The following is a 23,531-nucleotide window of genomic DNA, read 5'->3' as shown; positions in this document are numbered from 1 at the left end:
CATTGGGTCATCTTACCAATAAATCTGACAAGAGGGGAGGGGGTGTCCGATGGGGAGTTCCCCTTGTAATAGGCACTAGAAAGTTTGTTTTGTCCTGGAATACACTTTCACAATGAAATATTTTCTTGAGTCTCTTTCTATGCCTTCAAATATCCAAATCTGTTCAGTTCTGTTCTTGAAGTCATTCTTTCCTGTATTTTCGAGTTGTTATACGCAACTCATGTATTTCCACAATCTTATTGACACCACCTATTGGACCACTGTCATTAATCACACTTACATAACACACTTCTCAACACCGTAATAGTTGCAAACAGTATCAATCAACAGTCCAGTTTCTGACACAGTGTTTTCCAATATGTAATCTTTAAACCAGCAGGATACCAAGATGATCTGCTGTATTGTCAGTTTACAATTATGAAACTGTATGTTTTTCCTTACACTTCTTTTCTGTCATTTGCTACAATGCAATTGTAATAGGAACTCACGATCGCTACTTTTTGAACAAAGTTTGATGTAGTTCTCCCCACAGCAATCCATGTAATTTCTAGTGCCGTGATTTGGCAGCAGATGGTACTCCCAACAGAAGTCTAAAGAGTTTTCAACAGTACTCAACCTAGGAATCAAATCACGCCTTGTGAGACTAATACTACTGGAAACTGTACCTGTTTCGGTCAGCTCTAAGAGACTACTCAAAATAAATATTCTTTACGACTCATTCCATGTCAATGCTGTTGCTGGAAGCAAGATTCTTTGTTGCAGACTGTGTGTCATCAGTGTAAACAAAATCAGTATCTTACTCCGTGACAGTGGCACATTCGATATATATTGCTTACAAGCACTCTTGGAAATCACGCCATCTTCCTTTTAAACCTGGTTTTCGTGTTACAAAATTCCTTTAGCAAGTTTTCTGGCAATTTGTGTGATGAAATTGGCTTCAAATAAGTGTATAACTTTCGAAGTTAATTCATCTCTCCTTTTACTTCAAGAAGTTGTGATTTTTGTAATAATTCAGATGTTTCTAAAGCTGTGGCTAAAAATACCGCTGTACTTTCTGTAAATACCGAGCTTTCATCTTAATCCGATAAGGACATCTTCAATCGACTAATCACCTGTACTCACTCACAACAAATAACGCAAAAGGAAGTCTTCCAGCCAACAAAACAGAAAAATTAGATTTCCATGCTTACTCAACAAAGGTTGCTGACAAAACAGACAAAGCTGATCGCTAGAAGCTTTTACTCTTGTGTAGAAGTAAAAGGTAAAGGTTATTCATACAATCTGAAGCAAAAGCTTCATTATTTCCTTTTGCTTGCAAGTAAATGCTCTGACTTCTGCTTCTACCTTTCAAGCTTGAGCTTCAGTTTTATTCATAAGACTCACTGTCTTTTAATTCGATGTTCAATATGCCCTTTTAGAAATATGGAACACCGTATGTTGTGTCTCCCCATAAATTTTGTCCTGTATCTGAAATGAAGGGTTCTCATCACTCTTAACAATGCGCACCACAAACATGTAGATTGTTCTCTACTTTTGAATATGAATATGAATATGAATTGTGCTCTACTTTTGAATATGAATTCATTCATATTCAAGTACTTCACTCCTGTCCCTTCTAAGAATCTTACAAATGAAATTGAAATCCACAGGTTTCAACTTCCAGAGACTCAAATGCAAAAGGAAGAAAAATCCACTGTTAATGATATTATTTGGATAAATCAAAAATAAGTCTGAATTTACAATATTCATTCCAAGACGGTCTGCAGATGCTATGAATTTCTTGAATGATTTCATGAATCCTTCAGCTGTCATTCTCTTTATGTGATGTATGACTATCAGGTATCTAAAACAGAAGCATTGGTACACTGGATACATTAATACCACTTATGAATTTAATGTAGGAACAAGTTATATCCCAAGATATAAAGAACACATGACAATAAGCGAATTAGCCCATTCACCTGCAAAATTGAAAATTTTGAGATCCTTTTCTAACAGTTCTATGATGATGCATTATAGAACCACAGAATATAGAACTATCGTTATACTCATTAATAAATATGAATGTAATGTGAAAGGTCACGCAGGTCATGGAAGGTCTGACACGATTTTCACGGTTTTCAGTACGTTAGAGTACTGTGATTGATTTTATACAGGGTGACACAGAAAAATGGGAACATTTCCACAATCCAATAAAACTAGAAGTGATGAAGGAAAGAAATTGCATTCATAGTAATTGAAATCTTACAAATTTGCCATTTACGAAACACTGCTGGCATTTATCATTTTTTAAAACTTACGTCCTAAAAATCACAAACGGATAAACCTGGTGGGGGCCAGGGAATGTTACCGAATCGTGAGATCACTCAGTTGCCAAACAATTCTCGCACATATGCCATTGATTGCTGTGCAATGTGTGATGTCACTCCATTCTGTTGAAACCAGGCTTCTTTAATGTTTGGAAAATTGTTCAAGGCAGGTGTAATGAAAGTTTGTAACACGTCCATGTAACGATCGGCATTGACAGTTGTTGTTTTTCCCCTGTTCATTTGTTAAAAATACAGTCCGATAATCGACGTGATTAAACACTACACCATACTATCACTTTACTAGCATGTAAAGGGCGGTCATGAATTTCATTAGGATTTGTGTTTGCCCAGTAACCATAGTTCTGTTTATTCACATAACCTGCGTGATGAAAATGTGCCTCACGTGACACCCACAACTTGTTTAGAAATTCATCGTCATTGTTTATTAGTGTTATCATTTGTCGACAGATTCCTAAATGTAGCTGGTAACCATTGTCCTTCAATTGTTGTACAATCTGTAGTTTGTACGGATGAAATTTTAAATTAAGATGAAGAATTCTGCGGACACTCTCCCAGGACATTCCAACCACTACTGCTCACTTATGAACTGAATGCTGTGGACTCCGTAAGACAGATTTGCGTACATCATCGACGTTTGCTGGACAATGCACACTTCTTAGTCGTCCTGTTGGTTTCTTCTTGAGGGCAGATCCAGTTTCTTCAAAGTTATTAATCCAACATTTTATCGCGTATTTCGAAAGAACAGCATCATGACATCCTAAATTATAAAAATGTTGTAACTCCCTCTGCGCCACTACCAAACTATCATTGTTTTTATAAAACAAAAAATGGCTCTGAGCACTATGGGACTTAACTTCTGAGATCATCTGTCCCCTAGAACTTAGAACTACTTACACCTAACTAACATAAGGACATCAAACACATCCATGCCCGAGGCAGGATTCGAACCTGCTACCATAGCGGTCGCTCGGTTCCAGACTGTAGCGCCTAGAACCGCTCGGCCTCTCTGGCCGGCTTTTATAAAACATTATCATGGCTAACACACACTGTTGTCTGTTCCGCTGATCCACGATTACTGAAATGATGGATTGTTTACTCACTAATTGTCATGAACCCACAGTGCTGCCACCTCCCCATTGCTGCCACTACTCATTTCAAACATTCCAGTTATTCTGTGTCACCCTGTACACAAGATCTTTGTAACAACTGTACGAAAATGATGTGCTCTCAAAGTAATGAAACAAAGATTTAGAATTTATTTGAAGAAAATGACATTCAGTCACATTTACACCAACAGTGAATTATAATTAAATACAATTGAGAACAAAAGACATATATAGTGTAAGTAACAAATTTCTTTAAAATAATTATAACATTCCAAATATAATTACATTAAACACACCGAAATTCATATATAGAGCTTTGCAACAACTGCTCAAAAGTAACATGCTCCTAAAATAGTGAAAAAACTATTACCAATTTATTTTAAGACAATTGCATGCAATCATACATTTCAAAATATACTATTAAAGAATCAACCATAAAGTAAATTACAATCCTCATGCTATATCTTGGGGTATGACTTGTTGCTATTTTAAATTCATGAGACACAGTAAAGCATCAAATTTGTAATGCTTCCATCTTAGCTACTTGAAAATAGCCTAATGCTGCAAATGTACAGTCTTACACCAAGTAAAGAGAATGGCAGATGAAGGCATCATGAAATCATTCAGAAAAGTCTGAATCTTTTCCAGTCATCGTTACTCAAAGTAATTATATATTTGGTACTCTAAATACAAATTCTGCATTTTGATCTGGATACGACCAAGAATTCATTACGTATTGGTGAAATGCACAAAGTTTGGCAGCAAAATGTATCACACTTTAGCAGTTAAACAAAAATCTTAATTTATAGAAATCTCTAAATGCAATTAAAATTAAAAAAAAAAAAAAAAAAAAAAAAAAAAAATAAATTTCCACACTACACACAAAAGCCATACTTGATGCAAAATATTAATGAAAATTTCAAACTAGATAAAATAGAAAATTTATTTAAGAAGTATTCCCCAAAGAGCAAACATGTAAGCTCCGAAGCAAATTGTTCATCACAGTGACCACAGTAGGAGCATATTAAAAAACATTGATAATCAGAATTTTAATGTTACCTCGTACTAAAAACTCCTACCAGACCAAAGAAGGCTCTATTATTAGTTGTTTTCTGATTTCTTTTAGAGTCAGGTTATAATGAGACTATACTTCTGTAAATAAAAATGACCTATGATTAAGACTCTACTGAATCATACTCTGTGAACTGTCAATATAAGTGAATCTCTGGGTTATATTTACACTGCAGTGAGTAGTAGAGGCACTTGGTTGTGAGATGCGATGGATAGAAGCTGAAATGTAACTCAATTCTAATGTACCATTGTGGGCATGTGACACAGTAAAGGTATATAAATGGTGCAGACACAGACTGGGGATCACTCTAACCAACATACAGACTGGAGATTGGGAAATTCCTTGAGATAAGCTACTTTGACAAAGGGCAGATTATTATTATGCAGAGCCGGTGAAGGAGTATCTCTAAAATGGTGAAGCTGGTCGAATGTTCACATTTTACTATAGTTAGCATTTACCGAAAGAGGTAGGACAGTGAAACTACCACTAAGCATTAAATGGTTGTACAACCACAACTATTCACAGAACATGGTGTTTGGAAATTTGTCTGCTCTATAAAGTAGGATAGATGGTGATCTGTGGCATCTCTGCTGAAAGAGCACAATGCTAGAGCACGCACAAGTGTTTTGGAGCACACCATACATCATACATTGTTGAACACAGAGCTCCACAGCGGATCGCCCCTACGTGTTCACATACTGATCCAACGATATCACCAATTATGATTGCATCGGGCACAGGATGATCAGACTTTGGCCGTCAATCAACGTAAATGTGTCAGCTCTTTGGGTGAATCGTATTCTTGCTACACTAGGATGATGTTCATCTCCAAAAAACACTGTCATCAAGGTGAATGGTGGCTCAAAATGGGCAGCGCCCCACAGATGCAGGCTGTTGGGAGCAGTATTATGCAAAAGGAGACATTCTCCTGCACTTGCATGGGAACTGTGATAGTAATCAAAGACACACTGACAGCTGCGAACCACATGCACCCCTTCATGCTTGATGTCTTTCCTGTCGACATCATTTTTCAGAGTTATCGCTGTCCATGCCTAAGAACCAGAACCATGCTACAATGGTTTGAAGCACAACCATGCTACAGGAATTTGAGGAGCATTATAGTGAACTCATGTTGATGTCTTGGCAACGAAATTCACCTGATGTAAGTCCTGTGGAACCCATTTGTGTTGCTATCGGGTGCCATCACCATGTATGTAAATCAGTGCCCTGTTATTTACGCGAATTACATGATCTGTGCATAGACATCTAATGGCACATACCTCCACAAACCTTCCAACAAACTATCAGATCCCTGATAAGCAGAATTAATGTTGCACTTTGTTCCGAAGACAGACATACAAGTTATTAATCAGGTGGGTCATGTTTTGGCTCACCAGTCTATTGTGAATGTTTCATTAGGTGAAAAAAAAGTGTCCTTTTTTATGTGAAGAATTTATAGCAGAGTAACTTGAACTCTGTTAATTGACATTATTGATAAATTTATCGAATGAAGAAATTACACCGCAATGCTGACTGCAAGATGACGATCAACATACTGTCATTAACCACTTACAGTTGCCATGAAACCTCTCAGCAAGATCATATCCCGATTGTTTTTTAGGGCAACAAGATACAACAGCAACTATGGGCTCTAACAGAAAGATGAGTAAAATTGTTGTCACTGTTGGCACTCTACGACAAACAGCGTTAGCAAAAACTGTTCTAGATTCCTCGTCCTGCAATTAACTTTAATCAATTCTGTGCCTGGAAAATTCTGACAGAATTGTATCTGACTTTTGTTTCATCAGTTATTTAACAATATTTCAATTACAGGCCAAGACAGGGTACCATTAGAAGGTGCAAGGTGGTCACTGGAGAGCAGAAAAGCTTGGTGGTGGTGACCATGATAATATGAAGTAAAATGCAACAAATCATTTTTATTACACAGAAACAATAAGAAATATAGATTACAAGGTCCAACTTGTAGAAACGCAAATGTGTACATGATGGTGCATAATCAGCACATCACCAAACCAGTTGCTTCTCTACATAGTTAAATAGCTGAAAGCCATACTAACTCTGTATCATTAGTATAGGACTGTGGACCAATTGCTTCTAAATAAAAAAAAATATAAATGAACCTATATCATTACATGAAGACAGTCATGAAACAAAAGGTAATAAGGAGACTACTTCATGCATCAATAATTTTGAAAAGCAAAACACGAAACTACAGAAGCAATGCTTAAAGTCGAGCTCAAACCATTGAATGGCCTTACTGACAGAAAATGGTGAAGATATAGTTCGTGAGGTTACAGACAGGCACATCAAAAAACACTTACACGTTAACTTTCAGCCAAACCCTTCATCACAAAAGGGAAAGCGCTCGCACGCATGCCCCCCCCCCCCCCCCCCTCACACACAAAGCAAACACATCCCCCACATGCACACATGACTGCCATCTCCAGCAGTTTGGACTGGTATCCAAACAGAAAGTGAGATCCAGTGTGTAACAAATTAATATATCTTGCTATGTCAGAGATTAATGGCATTCCATCAGAGATGGTGATCATTTGTGCGTGGCGTGTGAGTGTTTTTCTTTTCTGATGAAGGCTTTGGCCAGAAGTTAATATATAACCACCTTTTCATTGTGCCTGTCTGCAGTTTAATATGTCATCTTTACAGGAAGTAGCTATCTATCTTTCCTTATACTGTTCATATTTCAACTTGGGAGTTTCCATTGTTTGAAAGTTCAATTCCTTGTGAACATGTCTTTGTTTATTTTCGATGGCCTTTTACTAGTATCTATAATTTACCAAAATGACAGCTATGTGCCGACTGCTGCTTAATGGCGAAATCAGCTTCAAAGGATAATTGTAAGAAAATCAGTTAAAGGTTCTTGTAAAATAATGTTTGAATTGCAACAATGATGTGTTTCTGAACATTTATTTATTGCTTTCACAACAAATACAAAAATTCCTATGCTTGTGCATCAAAATAATTTGAAGCAACACAAGGTTCTTTGATCACATTTACATCTGAATACAATTAAAAGTGATTGCATAAAACACCTTTTCCAGTTAATCTTCTGAGTAAGCTCTATATTATTGTGGTAAATTACTATTAGCCTTTAAAGACACTAATACCCATCAGACTGAGGTTTGCGTTTCTAAGAAGTGACATGGGATAGACTGGTGAGGCCATGTTGGAGATATTAAATTCCTGAAAGATAACTGGGGAGAGGGGGATGGGTGTTATGGTTGGATGATAGTATGAACTGGTAGAGGCAATGCAAAATCTTAGGATTAAATTAGATTTGGTTGGATTATTAGCAAAAGTGTTTACAGTGGAGGCATCAGGAGGGAGTGTGTCTTTGATGACTATGATTGAACTGGATTGTAGGGCTGAAGGTAAGGCTTTTGGTTAGTCGTGGAACTTCTGTAGGATTCAATATAACGTGTTTGTGTAAGCACTGTTTCTGAAACATGATATTATCATATGAATTGACAATTTGAAAGCTTTGTCTTGTACAATTATGTACAGTAACACTGGGTCTTCTATCACATCTTACAGCCACAAAGTTCAGATCACAGATATTCTTCAAAACTTTGTGCTTGTACAGTAGTCCATTAGGACGAAATGATGTGCAAGTAAGGCATACTACTTAGGCAATCTTGAGAAAATGGCGATAGAGGTTTTACTTGTCATTGGTGTATTGGTGCGTTGTGGCCCTCAGCACGAGCTAGTGGCGGTCGTGTTGTTAGTGTTCGAGCTCTGTAGTGGGTGGATCACAGAATCGAGTCTCGCTATTTTTCTTTCCTTTTTTTCTTTTTTCCCCTAACACTAATCGTATTAAGTCAAACATATTACTTTTGAAAGGTAATATCATGAAAAGACACGTGTATTTACATGAACTTTTATTGAATTTCCAATGTCGGTTGTTTGTTAACTTTTATTATCACAATAGATATTATATTTATCAACAATTAAAACCAAACACATGAAATTTACCTGAAACTGTATGCCTGTTGTGATTTCTGAAATCCTATATATGTGCAGTTGGGTAAGGTACCACGAACTGCTTTGCACTTCGATGCTCCAATCTGCAGACACAGGTTCTAAGGACAAGGGACAGGCTTAAAAGTCTAAGTCGAACATAAATAAATAAGGGTGCAATTAACTTTATTTAATACAATGGTGATTGACAAAATACCAGACTGTGAGGGGATTAATCATTGGATGTGCTTTCGACATTTTAATTTAAGTTGCGGGATGATATTTTTCATAGAGACATAGAAAACATTAATTAAAACAGCATCTATTATACTCAATGAATGCAATTTTCCCACATACGCAAGGAATCTTCGGTGTTTCCAGGTAGCTGACATTTCGAAAAATTTCTCTTTCTTCCAACACTTTGCATGTAAATCACGCATAATGCAACATTTCCGTAAATATCAGTGCCAAAAATTGGTGATGTATTGATGTATGGTGGACTGTATTTTAATAGCATCTTCACCATCGCTGAAATGCTATTTAGGAAATTTCTAACTGCTTCTAATCCTTTAATTATTGCAAGAAGGAATTTTATTTTTGCAGTTGGGATAAAAATAAATGGGAGTTTTTCATTGCATGTTTTCAGTATTCATTTCACAATTGCAAGCATGTGACTTTGTGATACATGAAATGCAAATGAAAAGCGTGTATAGCTTTTTCCAGTTGCTGTGAGTAACAAAGTTCACAGAGCAATGAAGTCACGGTATTGGATTATGAACATGTGGCTTGGAATGTGTGGAGCATAAACGTTTATGTCTGTGCATCTTTAGTCATTGCAGGTACATCGAGCAAGATGGCCCAGTGGTAGCAAATCTCAGTCTAGTCATCCAGATTTAGGTTTTCATGGATTTCCCTAACACTTAATGTTAATGTTGCTAGCGACCTTGCTGGAGACAAGGTAAGGTATGAGTGCAGCAAAAATTGTAAGTGAACTAGAACTGATTCTGACTGCTCTAATATGACTTACTGATTTTATATAGGAATGAAGACTGTATGAGCTACTTATTGTCCACTGATAGAAATTCAACTTCACTAAGTTATGCACGTGACTAACACATAGACAAAACTTAGAACGGTATAAAATTGCTATTTTACAGGTATGATCATGGAAAGAAACATCCAAGCTCAATCCAGAATTACATATTAAGATGTTACAAGACTACTAGAATGTAATAATTATCATTCATTCAATGGCTGAAAACTTTATTTCTTGAAAATGTACATACATAGTGCTTTTATAACTTTGTCAATAAATATGATATTTTTAATTTGTAATATTTTATATGATTAAAATTCCTTATCCTCAAAAAAAAAAAAAAAAAAAAAGAAAAAAAAAAAAGCTGCATTCAACAACCTCTTCCCCAGTTATCTTATAACAAAAGTTTCTTTTAATGTACATAAATATTTTTTCCATCTTCAGAGAAAAACAAAAAAACAAATGCACATTCAGTTGCACTAGTCTGTATTTGTTTGAAATGGTTGTGTAAGTAAAAATTAAGCAGCTTTTTTGCATGAAGTATGGAAAATAGGGGAAAAACATTCATCAGAGTTTCACATGCAGTATATATTCGCCTACATTAAAAAGTTTGAGCTTCTTTTTACGAACTTGTAATTAGCAAACCGTAAGTAATTATTTGTTTGAGACATTATATCAGGCACATTAACACTGCCAGTGAATGTCAAGCTATTAAACCTACGATTCCAACTGCAGCACCATTAAACAGATAAGGACACAAAGCTGTTGTACTGTGTAATATTTCTCTTCAAAATATCTGCACATGGTCCCAGTACTCTTTCAAATCTGAAACAACACATGAGAATATTAATGACAAGAAAGGAAAGAAAAACTTTTACCTTAGCTGAAATTAGTACTGTAATCTTCATGTGAAATGTAGTTTCCCTACAGCTAGTTAAGACGCGAAATGCTTGAGAAAAAGTAAATGACAGGAATTAGTCAATACAAAACAAAGTAAAACGTTCTTTCATAATCTTTTCTTGAACCAGTAAAGCTGTCATGCTGGTTACATGTGTGGGGAAAGGAGAGTTAGTATGCAACAACATTCAACATGTCAATACACATTCTTTTGTGCTGGCTTCCTCTGGTGCATTAACATTCAGAAACTCTAAAATCATAATTTTAAATTATGTCTCTCTCTGGTCTGCACCAGCTGCTCTTCTCTTGCTCACTCTTATTACTATTCAAAGATTCTTTACCCTAAATATTAAAACATAACTGTGGAATGCAAGAAGACCAATTTTTGTTTAGTCATTTACTCACTTTCATTAACATGTTACAAATAGTTGGGTCATTGAGAATATGGTCACTGATAATCATAAATTTGTGCCGTACCAATCACTCATGTGAAGCAATGCCCTATATATGTGAAACTTTAACTGCGTATCAGTTCTTTTTACCTCCCTGGGTATAATAGTTCACAATCAGAAGTGTTAAATGGCATAAGACCATGTCTAGTATAATACTAAAGTGATCATCTAGATACATACTCCACAAGCTATTGTATGATGCATGTCAGAGTGCAGCTTGTGTCCCTACTAGCAATTTCCTTTCCTGTTCTACTCGCAACAGGAGCGAGGGAAAAACAGCTGTCTTATGCCTCCATACGAGCCCTGATTTCTTTACTCTTATCTTCATGATCCTTGCACAAAATGTATGTTGGTGGCAATAGAACTGTTCGGTAGTCACTCCCATATGTCGGTTCTCAAATTTCTGAATAGTGGCTTGTGAAAAGAACATTATCTTCCCTCCAGGGATTCCCATCCGAGTTTGCTAAGCATCTCTGAAATACTTGTGCACTGATCAAACCTACCAGTAATAAATCTAGCGTCATGCTTCTGAATTGCTTCTACGTCTTCCTTTAATCTCACCTGTTGGGTATCCCACACATTTATGCAGAATTCAAGAATGGGTCACACTGTTTTCTATACATTTTCTTGTTTATAGATGAACTACACTTCCCTAAAATTCTCCCAATAAACAGAAGTTGACCACTGACCTTCTCTAGTACCATCATCGTTACATGCTCATTCCTTTTCATGTAGCCGTGCAATGTTAGGACCAGAAATTAAAAGAACGCGACTGTGTCAAGCAGCACACTTCTAACGCTGTATTGAACAGCAAGGAATTGTTTTTCTACTCATCTGCAGTAACTTACATTTTTCTATATTTAGAGCTAGCTGCCAGACGTCACACCAATCAGAAATTTTGCCATTTTGTATCCTCCTACAGTCACACAATGATGACAGCTTCCCAAACACCACAGCATCATCAGCAAATAGCCAGATTGCTGCTCATCCTGTCTGTCAGATCATTTATGCATATAAAGAATAATAGTGGTCCTATCACACTTCTCTGGCCCACTCCTGATGATACCCTTGCCTCTGATGAATCTTTGCCATTCAGCACAATGTACTGTGTCCTGTTACTTGAGACATCTTCGAGACACTCACACATCTGGGAACCTGTTCTGTATGCTCATAACTTCATTATCAGTTTGAAGTGGGCCACTGTGTCTAACGCTTTCCAGAAATCTAGGAATATGGAATCTGCCTGTTGCCCTTGACCCATAGTTCACAATATGTCATGTGGAAAAAAAGGCAAACTGAGTTTCAAACAATTAACGCTTACTAAATCTGTGCTGATTTGAGGGCAGCAGCTTTTCCATCTCAAGGAACTTTATTTTATTCGAACTGACAGTATGTTCACGAGTTCTGCAGCAAACTGAAGTTACGGATATTCCTCTGCAATATAGAAAGTTAGTTCTTTTATGCTTCTTATATACAGCAGTCACCTGTGCCTTTTCCAGTCACTTAGGACTTTGCGCTAGGTGACAGATTCAAAATAAATGCAAGCTAAGTCAGGGGACAGTGCCGTCAAGTTTTCTTTGCAAAACTGAACTGGGATTCCATCCAGACCTGGCGACTTATTTTGTTTGGAATTCTTTCAGTTGCTTCTCTAGGTCAGAGAAGCTTATCACTATGTCCTCCATTCGGGAATCTGTACAACAGTCAACTGAAGGTATGTCAATACAATCCTCCTGCATGAATGAGTTCTTAAACACAAATGCTAAGACCTTAGCTTTCCTTTTGCTGTCTTCTATTACCACACCAAACTGGTGCACTAGTGACTGGATAGAATTCTTAGTGACTTTACATAAGACCAGAACTTTCTTGACAAGATCTTTTGCCAAGATATGACAGTGTAAGTTGGATGCTTCATGCACTGATCTTCTTACAGACACATGAATTTCAACTTTTGTCTGGCAATATTAGTGTGTTCCCTTTTAACTGAGAGTGCAACAATCTCTGCTTCCTCGCCATTTTCCCAATTTTATTATTATACCATAGTGGGTCTTTTCTGTCCTTAAACCATCCACTCAGCACATACTTATCCATGGAGCAATTTACAATAAATTTAAACTCTGCCCATAATTCCTCTATGTCTGTCACATTGGAACTAAATGTTGTCCATTCCCTATCGAAGTGGGATGCCAACGACTGTTTGTATGTCCTTTGTAGCATACATACTCTCCTACACTACTTGACAGATTCATTAACTTTAGCAACTTTTACCACTATGATGACATCTTGATCACTAATCCCTGTCTCTAGACTGACACTGTCGATAAGGTCAGGTCTGTTTGCAGTAGAAGGTCTAACTAGCTGTTCATGACCATTTTCGGAAAGCTTGTTCAAAAGTGCTTCACAAAACTGTCTGTCCATATCACCTGCAAAACTCCATAGATGTCCCAGTCTATACTTGGTAGGTTAAAGTTGCCTCCAACAAATATTCCACGATATGAATATTTCTGCACTATTGACAGTAAAATTTCTTTGAACAGTTCTGTAACTGTTACTGTGGAATAGTTTGGACAGTAGAAATATCCGATAATCAACTTTAGTTCACCTAGGCCTACTATTCAAATCCCGATAACTTCAGTCGGATTCAATTTAGACCTTGATAGATACAATATTTTTGTAAACAGCAATGAACACTCGCCCCCTAATGGTGGCGATCTGCCCTTTTGATGAAAATTCCACGCCTTGCTAAATATTTCAGAGCTTTCTACTTCAAGTTTCGGCCAGGTCTCGGTTCCGAGAATAATTTGTAGACAACAACTTTCCTGAAGAGCAGTAATTTCAGGAACTTTGTTAGAAATACTTCCAACAGTTTATTGTTAATATTTTAACTGTTAAAGTGCCTTTACTTTCTACATCGTCCGACTTTGCTCTCTGAACTTATTGATTGGCTAGCATTCATCAGTGGACACCAGAAGTACTGCTTTGCATAGTACACCCCCGACTATAAAGGGAGTCCTATAGGTCACCACTCCACAACAAAGATCCAGAGATCTGCAGCCTGGCCACCACAGAATCAATGGAGCCTTTGGGCAAGACTCTCCACTCAGCTCACACCAAAGGAACTCAGTCTTTAACACTTTTGCCATCCGAATGTACAAACTGAGGCTCGCTTGAGAACAAAAGTGACAGGTGTCACTGGTTCTGATGTGAGCCAAAACTTGCAAATGACTGCCCCTGCATGGGCTCGATAGATGCAGGCAGGGCCTTCTCCCCATCTCCGATGAGGTTCTCTCCCCCCCCCCCCCCCCCCCCCCCTCCCCCAATTGCACACATGTTTAGTCCACAGCGACTTTCTTTCCAGTCCTCGACACCACTTCCTACAGGGCTCCATAATTTGCCTAACATTGGAACTCACAATAACTAATAAATCCCCCCCCCCCTCCCAATGTGCCTGCTTGGACCCTGCTGAGGAAGCTGCCACCTGCTCACTCAAAGGGTTAATGGGCAAGGCCAAACAGTTGCCCACCTCAAGTGACACGAATCTGTTACAATCTGTCACTCATCCTGCAGTTAACACTGATTCCCCTGCAACAGACATGCTGTGAGGTGCCTCGGCAGCAGAGCCTGTGGGCAAAACAAGCAATATCTGAGGTGTCCCATGGGACACACAAGATGCTCTGCCACTGCTACACACCGAGGCATGACCATGACTATAATACTTTTCAGCTGCTGCAAACTGTGACCAGCTGCTCCTGTGTCCACAAACAGCATGTACACGCCCTATCTATCCTACTACCACCAATTTAAGAATTAAATTATGGAAACAAACAGAAAAAGCTAAATATGTGACTTATTACTGTTCTCTTGAGTCACTGATGGAGCCTGGTGGCTGACTGCTGTGACCAATGCTTACAGGGCTTTCAAAGCAAGTAACAAACGTACTATACAGTGTGTGTATGTAGTCTATAAAGATACTAAATCTGTGAGACTGCCCTCTGAAGTACAAAAACACAACTAGTTTGAGAATTAAACTATACAAGCACACAAAAACAAGCAAGAAATTTAAGAACATCTCAGTTGATAAGGGACTTTATTACATTTATATTACAAATTACAGTAAACGTTAGTAAGTTCTCAGGAGCAATTTCTGCCTTATAACAAAGACCTTCCATAGAGTACATGAAATGGAACCATCATGTTGCTGAAATGTGTCTGTTTCTAGTTGAAAAGTAAGTGAATTTGGAAAAATACCTTCTGCTTCATTGTCATTAAAAGGAGTCTAGCACTCATGTCCTGCATACAGATTAGTAAGAGTAGAAACTGCAGTCTGATAATACAACTAAATTCAAATGAAAGAACAGGTATTCCATACGTCTAAACCCATTTTTTTTTTAAAAAAATCTGATTCCAAATCAAATATCTGAAGTAATAACCTCTTTTCTGATACAGTAGACTCTGAACTATTTGGCTCATTACTATTTGGCCTCTGTGCTATCCAGGCTACATAATTAATATCATAATAGTAGTCCTCCATGATGTACTGGGCTGTGATGATGTCAGTGCAGAGGCTGTCGCAGAAAATGGATGGCAAATAATGAAGTTGATTAAACTAACTGACAATCATATTGTTAAAATGGTGATGCAGGAGGAAGTAACAGAAGAGGAGGCAGAAGGAATCTAACTCTACATTCGGAAAGGTTCAAGGTGACTGATGCAGCACTGCAATAAGTAAGTTAACAGGAGGAAGCAACATCAGCTGAAATCTTCTGTTTGCATAAGTGGACTGATACTGCAGCCCGAAGAAAGCTGAAGGAGGGAAATAATCATATATCAAAGATATTTTTAAGACCTCAAACCTGTAAGTGTCATGCTTTTTGTTAGGCCCGGCCTTTTGCATGTGTAATCATACATTCAAACTTTACAGTGCAGATCCTTTGCGTTTCCTGTAATGATTTTTGAAGGATGCATGCATACATAACACACACTTATAACTAACATGTCTATGTTAAAAGTCAGAAAATGTCAATAAAATTGGGTTTTGGTACAAAAAGAAGTGTGTCTTGAATGGTACAGCTGGGGTCTGAAGAGAGAATTTATTTACCTCCGGCCAATCTGGCTTTTTGTTACCTGGTTTGACCTTCTGCCACATTAAGCTGGATAGGAGAGTCTACTGTACCAATAAAGCTAGTTTCAAACTGAAATAATTATGTCTGTCATATTTTCAATATGACTACAAAGAAAAGAAAATCACAGAAACTATGCTTGTAGATTTAACTGTGACATAGGGTCACAGTAAATATAGCATCCCTGTGTGTGTGTGTGTGTGTGTGTGTGTGTGTGTGTGTGTGTGTGTGTGTGTGTGTTTTTTCAGTCCGACTATGCTGTTCTGTCACTGAGACTGCAACTCAATTTCATTGCAGCACTGGAGGGATGCAGTAGGTTTGGCAAATGTAGGTTTCTTGTTTATGTATGTTTTTGTTACCCCTAAAGGAAAACTTTGACTCAAAATTCAGCACCACTTCAGTTCTGTTTGTGTGCCAGTCAATTGCTCGACACTTCAGTTCTGAAGTGAATGGTGCCTTTATAACTACTCTTACAAATAACAACCTTGAAAATTATTAGTACTGAAACTGTCAACACATTTACTGAATGTGAAACAAATATAAATTTGTGAACTATGAAGATAGGAGCCTAAAAGTATTCAGTGTTTGGACAGACAGAACAGGGAGCCAGCAGTACTACCACTTTAGAATATAGCTTCCTCTTTTTCAGTTATGAACTGGTGAACACTATACTCCACACAAAAAAATGGAGGAACACTGTCATAAAAAAAAGAGTGATCACATTACTGCAGCAAAAATATCACAAAGAAAATGTAACATTATTGTTATACGGGACGGGGAGGGGGACAGTGAGATGAGGAGATTTTCACAAACACTAAGTAATTATTTCAACAACAAAATACATGTCACTTGACCATCTCTGTGGCACAATATCTGTGTGCATGATGTATTTATGACCAACATGAAAGGAAATGGTACTCAATCCAATATATGCTACGAGTACTTACAGTGATAATGTTTCAACATACCTGGCACGGTCTAGCTTGACACATTTCAAGGGACCCTTTGCTACAACAGTGGCAGCTCGTGGCCGGTCCAAAAGCAATGCAATCTCTCCAAAGTAGTCTGAAGGGCCTAGACGGCCCACTTCCACAGGTTCATCCCCCTCTGCTCTATACTGCAGCACCAAAGCTGTGCCATCAACTATGATGTAGAAGTCATCGCCTGGTTCTCCCTGCCTCACGATTGTTTCACCATCTTCAAATGATACTGGCTCGAGTGCATCAGCAACTGTCAATCGTTCCCATTTGTCAAGACTTTCTGAAAAGTTTTCAAAATTTTCATTTTAGCCTTTTATCACGATCTTGAATTCAGTTATATTTTTACACACATGGGCCATCAATAGCCTTCAGATAAAAAGTGTAAAATTGTAAAATTTTTGACAATCTGCCATTGTAACAGCAGTGACTGATCTAACAATGGTGCCGAAACTTATTGTCTTATATAGGCATTACCAAACGCAGCGCCGTATTCTGCCTGCTTACATATCCCCATATTTGAATGCGCATCCCTGAATCAGTTTCTTTGGCACTTCAGTGAATAATGTCCATAGTTACTGATTAAATTATCATGAAGACTGAAGGAAACAGCCAAGCTGGCAAACATCTAGTTATCGATCAATTTTAACAATCCCCCGTATGTGACATGGAATCTTGTTCACGAAATGATTAGCAGAAACTGTTTGTAAGGCAACATATCTCACAACCCAGCTTTCACATCAAGTAAAATTTCTTTCTTTCAAAAACTAAAGGAATATCTCAATGCTGACTTTTGCACAATACGACTAAGTTTGTGAGGCAATGATAAATTGGCTATGGGAAAAGGTGGAATACACTATGACACTTCAACATTACTCTTAATACAAAGACCCATAAAATTTATACACAAGTGTGTTGATTATGGGAAAAAGTAAGAAGACGTACACTCTAAAAGTGCAAAGATAGTATGAAAATGTTATATATGTTCTGGAAAACCACAGAAAAATTATTTCCAATAGAGGCTGCACCCATATAATATATACACAATTTAACCTGGCTGTCATAAGTGGCAAGGCATCGGAAAGAAACAAAGTGAATGTTTTCAAGGTTATTATTTCAAGATGATGATCATTTAATATTGGCAACAGTGCCAATTTGAAGCTTTGAATTGATCCACTAAGTGAGAGTTGATATATTAGGACTTGCTCTGGTGCCACAATCAAAATTACTGATGTAGCAAAAACAAAATTGCAAAGCACTGTACAGAGGAACTACAACAATTAAACATGAATTCAAAACATTTGTTGAGATGAAGATTCAGTTAAATTATAATAAAGTTTTACTACTACTACTACTACTACTACTACTACTACTATTATTATTGAAAGAGATTTTGTGATGGTTAAGACATCGCAATAAAACACACTGACAGACATACATATCAATACATTGTTTGATGTAAGGTGCAGAGTGATTACAGATTTAAAACCTAAATTGAAATAAAAGCTCATGCATAGGTCTAGTTTAAATCCATAACATAATATTCTGAAGTTATTAAAGTCATGAATTGTACAGGAAAACAACATGTAGATGAAATGTGCACATACCCAAAATTGAAACTCGAGAAAGGAATTCTTCGTACATCTTTCGCTTACGAATTGTGGAGCCCATTAAAATTCTCCTGTAAGAATCTCTGTCAATTCCCCACAGCTTAACATCTGTTTTAGCTCTCACTGTGGCAGCCCTTGGTGTGCCGTAAATAAGGGCCAACTCACCAAAGCTTCCACCATCACCAATAGTTGTCACCAGTTCGGAGTTTACAAATACCTGGAAATAATAATAATAATTATTATTATTATATCACTTCTGACACTGTATTTACAGAAGGTTTAAAGCAAGCATGGCCAAAACAGCACTGTAGGTGCACTATCGTGGCTATTAAGATTTATGAATGTAAGAAATGGAATGGCTGAGGGGGAAGGAGAAAAATTTTATTGTGAGTAATATTAAGACAACACACAAAATGTGGTGTCAGATGGGAATCCGGAATTGGGCCGCATGCTCTGTATGAAGTAAGTCTTTTTGACAGCCTGACGTGGAAACAGTGATCTCGTAATGACTAGTGAGGACAACACCCACATGCGCCAAGGTGATTAACAGATCTGGCAAACGGCTATATTGTTTGAACACTTTCTAAAAGGTTCTGGAGGCATAGAGGTCCATCTGAAGGACTCCGGGCGAGTCATGGGAAAAAAACTGTATGGGAGAAATGCTCACAAGTATCCACGAAAAATCAGTACATAAGCGACTGGGGCAGAGGATCAAAGGCAGTCAACAGTTGGAAGTTAGGAATACAATCGGGAGTGGTTGGCAGAAAGTGGTCACAGTTAGTAGTCATAAGGAGCAATGCCCTTGCCGAACATCAAAGTCACTATAGAGTGAGACTTCAATGCTGCTGCAATATGATGCTGAGACTGTTTTTTTGGAGGACAACTGAGTGCGAGATAAGAACCTGGCAAAATTATTATCTTGAGTTTTCTGCCTGTTAAAGAAGAATGAACAATATAAAGTCTATTCTAGTACCAATGAGTAATGGTTGACACATGCTGTGCATCAGAATATAGAGAGGAAAAAGCATTGTCTTGCATTTGTCTCTTAGTGTGAAGAAGGTATCTGATGGTGTAAGTCACAAAGAGTAATATTTCCCTTTTTTTAGAATATAAAGAGGAACAAGTGCTGTCTCACACTTGTCTCCAACTGTGGTTAAAGTATTTGGTTATGTATTGATAGGAACTCTGTCAGGATGATATACTCTAGCAATACTCTTGCCTAATGCTCAAAATGCAGTGAAGTGTTGGATGGAGTGTTGAGGAGGAAAAGGAAAATATTAGCCAAAAACAGCTAGAGCAGTAAAATCACCTTCTCAGCCTCCAAAATAGTCTTCTCTACTTGCCACATATCCACATATTTGCTCACTTTACAAGCTGTCTTACACAGTATTAAGGTTCTGCATTAAGTACAAAAAACTATGCAATTCTCTGAAGAGCATTAAGTGCAGAGGCATGATCATTCAATATTGAGTGGGAAATGCTTCTCTCTTTTGTATCCCTCGACAACCAAGAAGAGAGCTTAATATGCCACCACACTATTATGTGTTGGAAAAGATACTGTTTTCAACACCATTACAATACCAGAAATAACACGAAGGTGATGTAAAGCACTTGTCTTCTTACAACATTCCTTGGAAAGTGGACAAGTATCTCGGTGATCCTCAGTGGGATGTTGAACTCACTCTTATGGTTGACAACAATTATTTTGCTTCCGTAAGTCTCTCTATGCAAAGAGACAAACATTTTATTACATATTTGGAGGAAAATATTGGTGATTTTGAACAGAAATTTAATGTAAAAATCAAATTCGCATTCATGACAATATTTCCTGGAGCAGTCAGTTGTAAAAAATACATGACTGGCTATGTTTCAACACTTGAATCACTTAATAAAAAGTTTTCAAAGATGTTCCAAAATTATACAACATGCCTGACTGACTTAAACTGGCCTCATGTTTGGCTAATGGTGTTTCACATTAATCTGAGTTCGAGCTGATGGACCTACAGTGTAGTACCAGTGTAGGTCCAACGACTTATTTTCTCATTTCTTTCAAAAATATTTCCTAAAGAGCAATGTCTGACTGTGCAGGCTAGCTCTTATACAAATTTAAAAGTTTGTATCAACACATGTGCACTTTTTTTTAATGAAATTTACCTAGTTCCACCCTTGTTCTGTCTTAAACCTGCAAAACTCTGGGTGTTTGCCCATTTCACAACCTATGTCCCGTTTTTCTCATATCTAGTAAAATAAAAATGTGTACAAATTTATGAACAATGCATGTTTGGGCCGAATGTCTGTATGTTACTATGCTTTGTCTAATACAGCGTGACCAGGAAGTTCCTTTACACATGCAATTATTTCCTTGTAACTTTAATAACTCTTACTGTTATTTATCCAAAATGTCCATATGTGCACCACCTTTATCCCTGCATAGCCTGATGTGCCTCCATTGGTTTAAGTCATCAGCCATTAGTAGAACGGTGGCCACTGGCCACAATGTTTGCAGGCCTAGGTCCAGTTTCACGTAGAGTTGCATTGTGTTCCTTTTAATTCAAAATTCGGCAACATGCTTTCTGGTCGGCTGGAAGGGTGAACCAACTGTTGATGCACTAACTTCTGCACACATTTCCTTTCAAGCTGATGGATGACAAGAGGGGCAGGGGGCCATCCAAAACACTTCCAAGGTGAAATGCTCTCTCTTCGCATGTGAAGCATTTAAACATCATTCTTCCCGTGCTCCATATCTGAACAAAATAGAAAAAAAGAAAAAGCTAAAAACCGGTACGCTGGGGCATGCCCTTCACAGTAGTTTGTAGAGTGAGGATGTAGATGTAGATGGATTAAAGACCAATAATTTGGTTGCTCATTGCCGAACTGTTCACTGAACCTTTTGATCATCTGTGCTAAATTTTCATTGTTCTACTTCTGTTCACTGACCTGCACACTTACTATGGAGTACTACTCCAAATGAAGTCACTGCTATCTGCCATTGTTGTTTTGCAAACACAGAAAGGCAAACAATGAATCAGTCAAAATACAGACTTTATTTTCCTCCTTGTGCAGTCATGTGGTAGTTATGTAACAATCGCATTGCAATTCACTTGAAGTGTACAAACAATTATCGGCACTGGAGGTTCAAATCTTAAATATCTTACACTATTACACACATTCAGTTCAAGTGTAAAGGGACTTTCTTGCCACCCTGCACATAACAGGTATAGTTCTGCTTCTAATATCATAATTATCTAACAAACTTCCTCAATCGAGATAAAAGTTTATTCTACTGGTAAAGGCAGAACACTGAAAGTAAAATTGTAATATTCCTTTCCTAGAAGTCATCCCTTTGTGTTCTGAAAACTCCCTTCACTGTTTCCAGCTTGCTGCGATCCCAACTGCAGTCCTTACTTGCGCACCTCTTTGAATAGTGCAATGATGGGGAAAGCTGGAGCATTGATGCATTTGCAAAGGGAGTGCAAATCTTGGCCAAGCTGCATTTAAAGAATGAAAACGGTAGAGGAAGTACTTACCTCTACTTCACCTTGGTCAATTACGTAGAAATTGTCTCCTTCATCGCCCTGTTGGATTATTGTTTCTCCAGGCAAGGCATTCACTGGGAACATAGCATCAAATATGTCCGAACGTTCATTTTCATCTAGATGTGAAAACAGAACATTCTTTGCTATGGCCTTTGATAGTGCGGCCATTGTCTTGTAGTCTTTTGGTACTACCTGTCAGAAACAAAAGGACAAAATTTATTTACTGTATCATTTTAACATGGAATGAGCTTCAAGTTGAACATAGTCATTTCTCAATCTCACTTCTGCACACACTTTAACAACTAAAACCAAATTTGAAATGATAGATGAGATGAAAGGAGTAACACAGTATATTCAATTCATTCTAATATATACCACCAGGAGAGCCAGCTCCGAACATCAAATTAGAACTTATAGGCAGTAGCCACTCAATTTGCAGCCTCAGAATTTTATGGTTAATGTGACAACTGGAGACATTTCATGTAACAGTTGACAACCTTTCTTACTGTCTACACTTAAGACTAATTCACTTCATACGGTGAGAGGAATTCTTGTAATCACTGGAACGGAGTCAAAAGTGATAACAGTCAATCTTGCAAGACCCACTACAGCTCTGGACAAACTTAATATGGCTTAAATTTGAAATTAATGGCTATGCAAGGGAGATATGTGGACTAGATGTGGAAATTTTTGTGCTCAACATAATGTTAAATTTCCAAGACTATCCTTCTCCATTTTTATGCTATCCAAGTTAGTGAAAAATCAACTGCAACTACTTTTCAATCATTTTTGTGACTGCAGTGATTTTTAACAAAGTATATTGAGTGCCCTTTACTAGAGAAGTTACTTATCATGTGTGCAGTAGCTATTTGTAAGTATTATAGAAGTTATTAATATGTAGAAGTCCCAAATTAGTGCACACTTCCACATACTGTTAAATATGAACACAACCAATTTTCAAAATTTTTTTCACAAAAACGTTTTTATTTGTTCTGGAGAACTTGGGATAAAAACAGCTTGAAATTCCTTGTGTCAAATTAGTACATTTTGTTAAAGGAAACTAAAAATATTTTTATCACTGTTCTGTTCATGGAGCTAACTATCAAGCACAACTTTTGCTAGAAGATTGCTTTGTGATCTTTGAATTATTTGAGGAAACTTAATTAGAATCGGATGAATAACTGTGAAAGGTACATCAGAGCCTCATCTGTATTCAAGTATCCACCGTTTTAAAGTTGTCTAAAAAAACTAAACAACACCTGGTCTGCAAATTGGCATCCATGTGCCTGGACATAAAGTAATTAATTTCTCAGGTATAATTGCAAACGAAGAAAAGCATAGTACACTTGATCGTTGGATATGCAGGGATACACGATAGCTCTTATCACTGTACTACTTCAAC

General features: G+C 37.4%; 1 protein-coding gene across 3 annotated transcripts in view; it reads right to left on the bottom strand.

Annotated features, from left to right (window-relative positions):
* Window positions 1–9,908: 9,908 nt before the first annotated feature.
* LOC124789339 (cAMP-dependent protein kinase type I regulatory subunit) overlaps window positions 9,909–23,531 on the bottom strand; it is a 266,916-nt gene continuing 253,293 nt past the window's right edge. For 2 of the 3 annotated variants that reach the window (XM_047256658.1, XM_047256660.1), the window contains exons 3-6: window positions 22,121–22,321; window positions 18,591–18,810; window positions 16,975–17,266; window positions 9,909–10,365 (exon numbers count right to left, since the gene is read on the bottom strand). In XM_047256658.1, coding sequence (XP_047112614.1) covers window positions 10,281–10,365; window positions 16,975–17,266; window positions 18,591–18,810; window positions 22,121–22,321 — 798 coding nt within the window. In that variant the 3' untranslated portion in view covers window positions 9,909–10,280. The remainder of the gene's footprint in view (window positions 10,366–16,974; window positions 17,267–18,590; window positions 18,811–22,120; window positions 22,322–23,531) is intronic. The other variant, XM_047256659.1, reaches the window with a different exon arrangement.

Source organism: Schistocerca piceifrons, chromosome 3 (genome assembly GCF_021461385.2).
Source record: "Schistocerca piceifrons isolate TAMUIC-IGC-003096 chromosome 3, iqSchPice1.1, whole genome shotgun sequence".
Lineage (NCBI taxonomy): Eukaryota > Metazoa > Arthropoda > Insecta > Orthoptera > Acrididae > Schistocerca > Schistocerca piceifrons.
Note: the sequence above shows the minus strand (reverse complement) of the source record. Positions and strands in the feature narration are given on the sequence as shown.